This window comes from Chanos chanos, chromosome 9, assembly GCF_902362185.1.
Source record: "Chanos chanos chromosome 9, fChaCha1.1, whole genome shotgun sequence".
Classification (NCBI taxonomy): Eukaryota; Metazoa; Chordata; class Actinopteri; order Gonorynchiformes; family Chanidae; genus Chanos; species Chanos chanos.
In genome coordinates this window covers 30,828,861-30,836,983 of record NC_044503.1, presented here as the reverse complement: position 1 = coordinate 30,836,983, position 8,123 = coordinate 30,828,861, and the positions used below count along the sequence as shown (strand labels likewise).

The 8,123-nt window shown below is 42.4% G+C and overlaps 1 protein-coding gene across 1 annotated transcript in view; it reads right to left on the bottom strand.

The window, feature by feature from the left end:
• Positions 1 to 7,146, bottom strand: part of adam22 (ADAM metallopeptidase domain 22) — a 61,612-nt gene extending 54,466 nt beyond the window's left edge. The window contains exons 1-3 of the mRNA XM_030783895.1: positions 6,894 to 7,146; positions 6,397 to 6,560; positions 2,725 to 2,801 (exon numbers count right to left, since the gene is read on the bottom strand). Coding sequence (XP_030639755.1) covers positions 2,725 to 2,801; positions 6,397 to 6,560; positions 6,894 to 6,978 — 326 coding nt within the window. The 5' untranslated portion in view covers positions 6,979 to 7,146. The remainder of the gene's footprint in view (positions 1 to 2,724; positions 2,802 to 6,396; positions 6,561 to 6,893) is intronic.
• Positions 7,147 to 8,123: the final 977 nt, after the last annotated feature.

Sequence of the window (8,123 nt, the reverse complement as noted above, 5' to 3'; positions counted from 1 at the left end):
AGATTCTTTCTAGATTGCAACTAATTCCAGACAATTCTTTGTTTGTTTTTTTTCTAATAAACCATTAAGAAAAGGAATTTTCTTCCTTTATTAAATGCTCTTCCAAACAAACCACTCAGAGTTCACCACCAAAAAAAAAAAACCTTCACAAAATCATTCCAAAAAAAAAAATGCCCAAAAACAATCAGCACTTTTAAAAATGCTGATGAGGCAAAAGACACACATCAGGCAACAGGGCCATTGATGTTTATGATGACGCCGAAAGGGAATTGAGTTTGCAAAACTGCAGAACAATTTCCAACAGAAAATGCAATTATCAAAACAAGAGCCGTCCAGTGACACATGAAAAATAGATGCGGACGTTTGCCTTAAAAGCCGCATTTTGTCTCGGCTGTCAGGAGGCCATAGCAATGAAATGCATTTAGCTATAAGGACAGATCTTAAAATATTTAAACCAGTGTATTATCATAATTATTCTGGATTTTGAGACTGACTTTTAACTGGGATGTAGATGCTGTGGTAGGAGGATCCCGAGTAAAAAAAAAACATTAATGCTGCTGAAAACACATTAAAGATTCAGTGTCAGTTAGTAGTTACAACAACACCAGATTCACTTAAGAGGTACAGAAGATTTCAGCAGTGATATAGCCTTAGAAAGATGTCAGAGTTTTGAGAGCAGTGATTGTGGAGAATCGTAAGGCCCCAAAGGATCCCCCAACATTGAGATTGTACTGCAACACAATTAGAACAGGTGTTTTCTGTTATAGATCATCTGGCCCTGTTTCTACATGTGCTTTCTCTACATTTTGTTAGGGTGTTTTGGGGGGGGGCTTTTTGGATGTTGTCTGTGATTTTTTATATTACATGCCATCTCAGACAAATCTTTAATATAGAAGTCTCTTAACCCCACTGGGACTTCATTTACCGTGATTTACCTTCAATATTGAATTCAACTGCATTGGCCAAATCGGATTGGCTGCCGACTTGTATGTGTGATCCGAATTTGAATAGAAACGGCAGGGAGCGACTTTAATCGGCAAAGTCAAACAAATTCCCAAATCAGCATCGAAGATCACACACCTGCAGACGACCACACACCAGATGGGGAAACAGTTCTGAAACGTTAAGCTGTTCGGCACTCATGCGGTTAAAAGGAAAGAGTGGCACCACTAATTCGAACTGAGTGGTAAAGAATGCCTCAGTGTTTCAGTCAGCATCATAAATGATACCTGACACTGTGTGATAAATATGAGTGAAGCTACATTAGGAGCAGTAGAGCTGCTGGCTTTAAAAGCAAGAGCATCAGCAAATGCTGATAAGGGATGTGTAATAGGTAATGTTCTGGTATTTGTGTCATCGTTCCTATTGGCTAAGAGAGAGAGAGAGAGGGTAGAAAAGAAAGTAAGGTAGGGAGAGAGAGAGAGAGAGAGAGAGAGAGAGAGAGAGAGAGAGACAATAAAAGACAAATGGGGAGATGGAGAGAAAGAAAGAGACAGAGAAAAAGATATGCCTGAGAGGGAGAAACAGAGAAAGGATATGAAAGGGATGGGGGGGGGAGAAAGAGATAGAGTGAGACACAGGGAAGGGTACAAGAAAGGGGGATAAAGAGAGAGAGAGAGAGAAAGAGAGTGAGTAAGGAAGAGAAAGAAAGAAAGCGAGGGAAAGCGGCAGAGTCACTTTCCGTCCGTTCGGGGCGGTGGTCGATACCGCTGTGGGATCGGGTCTGTGTAGGGAGGATCCCTCTCGCCAAGGTTTCCACACAAATCAAGCGCCATTATGATCACACAGTCCATCAAAGAGCGACATAAAACCTTCAACGAGTCCTGCCCTCAATCTCCTTCTCAAACGCACACACCCGCATTACTCATCCTCTCCCACGCGCATTCACACACGCTCACAATGAGCGCCTCACGCAGACACACCACAACACGACATTCCATCACTGAGATGGCACCGTACGTATAGAGAGATGTTATAAGAGCTTATAAGCCAATATCAAGTGCTTAGGACAATATTAATAACTACACCATTCTGCTTTCTCCCTTAGCCCCAACCCAAATCAACGCCGGTCACACACAGACAAACACATTTTTCATACACACACACACAGCTAACCACCATAGTGTTGGTCACATCTCTCTTCCATATATGCAACATAACTACTATGTAAAATGACTGTTGTTATTATTATTATTATTATTATCATTACTATAACATGTTATAACCGGTGTTGCCTTGTTTCCAAGCTAGGGTGATTATGGCTAATACAACATTAATGTCAATATCAGTGCTAAATGTCCTGTAACAGACGGTCTTAGTCATAATTCTCCGAGATGATCTCAGATATGATTTTGTCAACCAGGCATCTGACAATGAGTAAGTGGATTAGTAAGGTGATTGAAAGTAGCTTCAATCTGTCAGGAAGACACACAACAGCTAAGCATTCACATATTAAGACAGTGGATGAAGAGCTGTTTTTGGAGGGGAACAGAAGCCAAGGAGGTTTGAACAAGCAATAATCTCCGGATACATTTGACTATTACTCCACAAGCAAAAAAATATTCACACAAAAAGCAATGCTTTGAGTGGAGTAACACAAATGCAAACGCAAAAGCAGTGCGAATTTCAACATCGTATCTGTGTTAATGATGCACTCAAAGTTCCCAACAACAGAGTCATTCATTAAAAAAAAAAGAAAAAAAAAACCCATGATATTATACTCACTGGTTCAATTCAACGTCTAAAATGTACGTTTGGCCGAAAGCATCCACTTGGAAACTTGTTTGTGCCACGTGGTGATTCTGTGAGAGAAACGGCAAAGAAAACCAGATGAAAATAATGTCACTTTCATGACTTCATAATCTCATATACACTTAATAACGCATTTACGCAAGAAAAACAGAAACCATGATTGAGGTTTGTATTGGTGGAGATGATTAACATCCGTAAAAATAAATAATAATAATAATAATAATAATAATAATAATGAAGTCTGTTGATTGGTTTAAATCATTACAGTCAGTGAGTTTTGCTTATGTTACCTTGCTGGGCTTGGTTTGAGCTGATGGCGGGAGGTGGAATAGAAGGAGAGAGAAAATGGGGAGGGTGTGACGTGGGGGGGGCGGGGGGCTAGAGATTGATTCCGCTGCTGGTTAATTCACTACGAGCTTCAGACCCATATGGTGAAGGGCTTTCTACAACCCTTGCCCCCCCCCCCCCCCCCCCCCCCCCCCCCCCCCCCCCCCCCCCCCCCCCAGGGGAGACAGGGATGCATTCTGCAAGCAGGGTATTGTTCTCTTAGCAGTCGATAACAAATAACAGAGAGAGTGGGGGCAAACAGGAGTGTGTTCCTTCTGTCCTTATCTCTTTCTGTGTGTGTGTGTGTGTGTGTGTGTGTGTGCGCATACGTGTGTGTAAGTGTGTGTATATTTATATGTATATGTGTATGTGTGTGTGTGTCTGTGTGTGTGTGTGTGTGTGAGGAAGAGGAGGAGGGGGGTGGGGTGGGGGGGGGGGGGGGGGGTTTGAGTCCCAGTGCAACACTAACATTTCCCAGTGGGCCTTCTGCTGCCTCTGACCCAGCTCTGTCATCAATAAAAATGAGGACGCTAAGCTAAAAAAAGGAATCAGATAGGAAGAGAGGAGGAAAGGAGGAGAGGAGCGAAGGGAGGGGAGTGGAGGGAGGGTGAGTACTCCAAACTTCACCCATAAATGACCCTCCAAATGAAGGGAGACCCCCTTCCTCCACCTGACTGTGCACGTGCCCAAGAGAGACACACCCCAACCCCTCTTTATTGTCTACTCTGTGCATGTGTGTGTGTGTGTGCACGTGTGTGTACAACCTCCTCAACCCCAAAATTCTTTATCTTCCAAATCTCCAAGTATCATCCTCCCTTTTGTCTCTCTCTCTCTTCCTCTCTCTCTCTCTCTCACCGACACACACACACACACATATATGTATACATACACACACAAACACATTAAAAGCTGAAATCTAATTAGAGGGGTTTGTGAGGGGCTTTAATGGTGTAAGAAGAGAACTGATTTTCCAGCGTCAGACACTGAGAGTATGTCTTCTCTTCCCATAACTAGTTCACTCTTATTGATTAGAGCATCATACTTCCGACTGCCAATCACAGCAGCTGGTTGTCCTCCGTCCAATCAAACGTCATCGGAGTCCAGTTCAGACGATCTGAGCCGTAATGCGCTATTTTTAAGATACTAAAAATAAAAGCCGGTCTGGGTTTCTCGATGTCTTTTTATTCATCGATCAAATCTATAAATATATCAAAGGAAAGCTTTTGACAGACAGGTTGTTTGAGGTGACTTTCTAAACTCTCGGGAGGGACTTCGGTGACATGCCGAGCTAAAAACAGACATGAAGGGAACGGAGGCAGTTTGGCTCTGATGATCACAAGGCATTTTTGAATCAGATCTTAAACTGTATTTAAACCGCGCTCTCTTCTCAGGAGCTTCAAAAGACAACCTAACCAGCAACCCATCGGGCCAAGCAAACATCGATTAAGAGATGAAGAAGTTGTTTATGTGGCAAGATCACCATGAAGAGATGTGAACTTTTATTAGTGTTACTTTACTATACAGGTAATAACAGATTACAGCAAAAATGACGGGCGTGTCTCATATTGCTATTCATAATCATTAACAAATATGACAAATATAGTTTTGTTTTTGTTTGGGGTTTTTTGTTTCTTTTCAAAAAGGTATTGGAGTTTTGAATTTGCATTCAGTATAAATTATATACGTTTTTGAGCTGAGAAAAGATGTAATCACTCGCTCAGTTTTGCCCAATGCAAGAACAAAGCAATAAGACTTGGACACAGAATAAACAAACGGGGTAAATACCGGGAGATACTGTAATGGCAAATAACCACTTTACCATCAGAAACCACACAGCTGTGGCAAAATCAATTCAGGGCATTTGCAGGATGAATCAGCTTTGTTTGGTGCTGCAAACAGGGCTACCTCCTGGCGTCAGACAAAGGGTTAAAATAACAGGCACGCACGCACGCACGCACGCACGCACGCACACTCACACACACGCAAGCCGTGGGTCTATAAAACTGCATATCCCCAGGCACAGAGGATGTGTGTGCGTGCGTGCCTCTCGCACACTGTCAAATCACTCTCACTGAAATAACGTATCATTGTTGTCCTAATAACACCGGCTTCGTTATCACTCCTGTGTTTTATCCAAAGCGTTATGCGTGTGTTCCCTGACTTTAAAAACAAGAGCTCCCTCGGGTTTGTAGAAGCCTTATTCCTCCAGGCTCTCTGTAGAAAATAGTGCTTATTTAATTAATTAAAATATCTTTTTTTTTTCCTACAAAGTTTAAACTCGTCAACTGATTCTAAAGGTTCCTCAATTGTAAACACTGTTTTGTAACTGTTTCTTCAAATACATCGTCGCAACATATTCCAGGTTATGTACAATTCTTAAAATGGATAGCCTAGGAGCCCGGATTGTTCAAAGAAGCCAATTTGACATACCGATGCAATTTCCCCTTATGTTTATGTAGATGATTGATGGTCGTTTTGGTAAACGGACCGTTCAAAAGACACACATCTCTTTCTCTCTCTCTCTCTCTCTCTCTCTCTCTCGCTCACGCCAACCCAGACAGCTTAAAAATTAAAGTCGTATTTTAAGAACAGCTTTAAGACCTCTCAAACGGATTAGCCATCGACATCTCCAAGTAAGACAGCTTGCAATCTACTAGGTGTTATGTTATACCCAGACTACAGAATATGGGTTGTCAGGAAAATGCAACTCGTTTTTTAATCTCATTAGGCTGTTTGAATCAAACGATTAAAAGAGACGATAGCATAATCCATGTCTGCTTAATGAGACGCTGAGATAGTCTGTGACTCAGTCTGTTAGATGTTTTTCCTCACTGCTTTGGCTACGTACTGAGGCCTTTCATAACAGCGCATCTTTTGTTTGTCAATGAAACACCGGTGAGGTTTGCCATTCGCCCATGGTTGGACTTATGATGAAAATAACAACACGAAAAGTCAAATGTTCTCATGAACGCCGAACAGGTTTTGGTTTCAGCGGGGGGGTTGCTGAGGGGGGGCTGTAATTACACCCATTTCGTGCCAACTTGCTCTTAATTGAAACGCATTGATAGTTGTTGTTTTTGTCTTTTCCTTTCAGTTGTTGATCAGTCTCCAGTAAACGCTAAACGAACTGTTTTCTTAAGGGGAATAAGTAAAAGCAACAACAACAAAAAACATAAACAACATTTCAATAACAGGATGTCTCCAATAGCAACGGGAGCCGACAGCATCCATCTGACGGTTCCCACATACAAATGGACCAGCGGGGGGCTAGTAGGGGACTGGCCAACAGGGCTGAGGCAAACAAGGTAGACTGCCTACCTGTTTGACGTCGGATGGGGTCCCTCGCACCCGTGTGTTGAGAATATCGTGTGCAGTTTGACTGTCGTTGTCCATTCGGTAGATCAACCGAACCGGGACCGTGTTTTCTTTCCCTAGGAACCTGCTCTCATCACGCAGAGCCCTCGCCTTCGCCCAGGCGTCTCCTAGAATAAAACACACAATGGTTTTTACGACTTCGCTTTCCGTGCGAACCAAACAGAAGCCATGAAATAGAGCATACGCACAGTGATAATATAACACACGTTTGGGATAACATTGTTCTGATGTAGTTTATTGCACCGTCTCTGAATAGTCTTTCTTACGGTACCAATACATGCATATTTTAAAAGCTGTTTACATCAACCCTACTGCTCTCACTAGTACCAGTAGAAAGAGAAAATAGGGCATCACCGAATTTAGGCGCAGTACAGATTGCTCTGTTTGATTTGGTAAAGAAAAATTAACAGCGTTATCCAAAAATGACGGGAAGTCATTACCATCTGCAGGCAGCGGGTTGCTGGAATGTACAGTTAACATCGCTCCATAGAGGCACAATAAGGAAATCCCCAATCGCAGGGCCATCGTTACTGGATCCAACTGACTGAAGAACTAAGAAAAATAGAAATATCTCTCCGAAATGATCAAATTTCGCTCTCCTTTGCCGCTAAAGGCAATACCGGGTCGTATACATCCGCGAGCGTACTCTGCTTGTCTGGCTAGCGCATTCTCCTGTGCTGGTTGCCATTAGTGGTCCTCTTGCAGCCTCTGCATTGAGACGCGGGCATGAAGCGCGACGGCCAGTCGAGGCGGGTGCGCCTGAACGATTTCAAGCTCTTCGCTGAGCGAGACGCTGAGCCACCTCCTTAAAAGACAACAATAACCAGTCGCCCTCACTGCAGAAATAGCTCATACATATACATGAGCAATGAGCGGACAGAACAGAGCCAGACACACGGCAAGACGGGTAGTGTAGTGTACGCAATCAGTGCCTCCCTGCTCCACCTGCTGTTACCTTCTGCGTTAAATAGATCACGTGACCACCAATACTCGATACGGATTTCAAAATTACGCAATGACAGCCGAACCAATACCAGAATTATACAATGTAAAATCGATTTTTGTAGTGCAGTCCCTCATGATTTCGCCTATCCACAGCACTTGTACCCTGTTTCTATGATCTGGTGATTAATTTACTGATCAGTATTTCTTTTATTGATTGATATTTAGGCTACTGGTGGTTTATTTCAGTGGAGCAGAATATCATTTAAGAAGGATGTCTCGGGCAGCAGTTCCTTGAAAGAAAAAAATGAAAATACTCTTGATATGCAATATTTACCTAAAGTAGGCTAGTTGCAGCTAAATTTCATATTTTCCGAGAATTTCGGAATACCCCACCCCAGCACTGAAAAAAAGAGACAAAAGCTATACAGAGGATAGGACTACGTGAAATGTGAATCAATTACTCCAACAGTTTATGTTTCATTTGCGAAAGATTGGATATATTGTAACAGAGTTCTGTTACTATTACTTCTGGGGTTGTACAAGGCATGCTGGGAGCAGATTTTTGTTTTCAATAATGTTGCTAAAGAGTTTTATGTTTGAGAAAAAACACCGTTCAGTAATGTGGTGTGTGTGTGTGTGCTTGTTGTTTACAGTTTATTTACTAGGTTTGTTACCGTTTTGGTGTTAACTAGAGCACGTGATTATATAGCAGTGGTGTACCATTT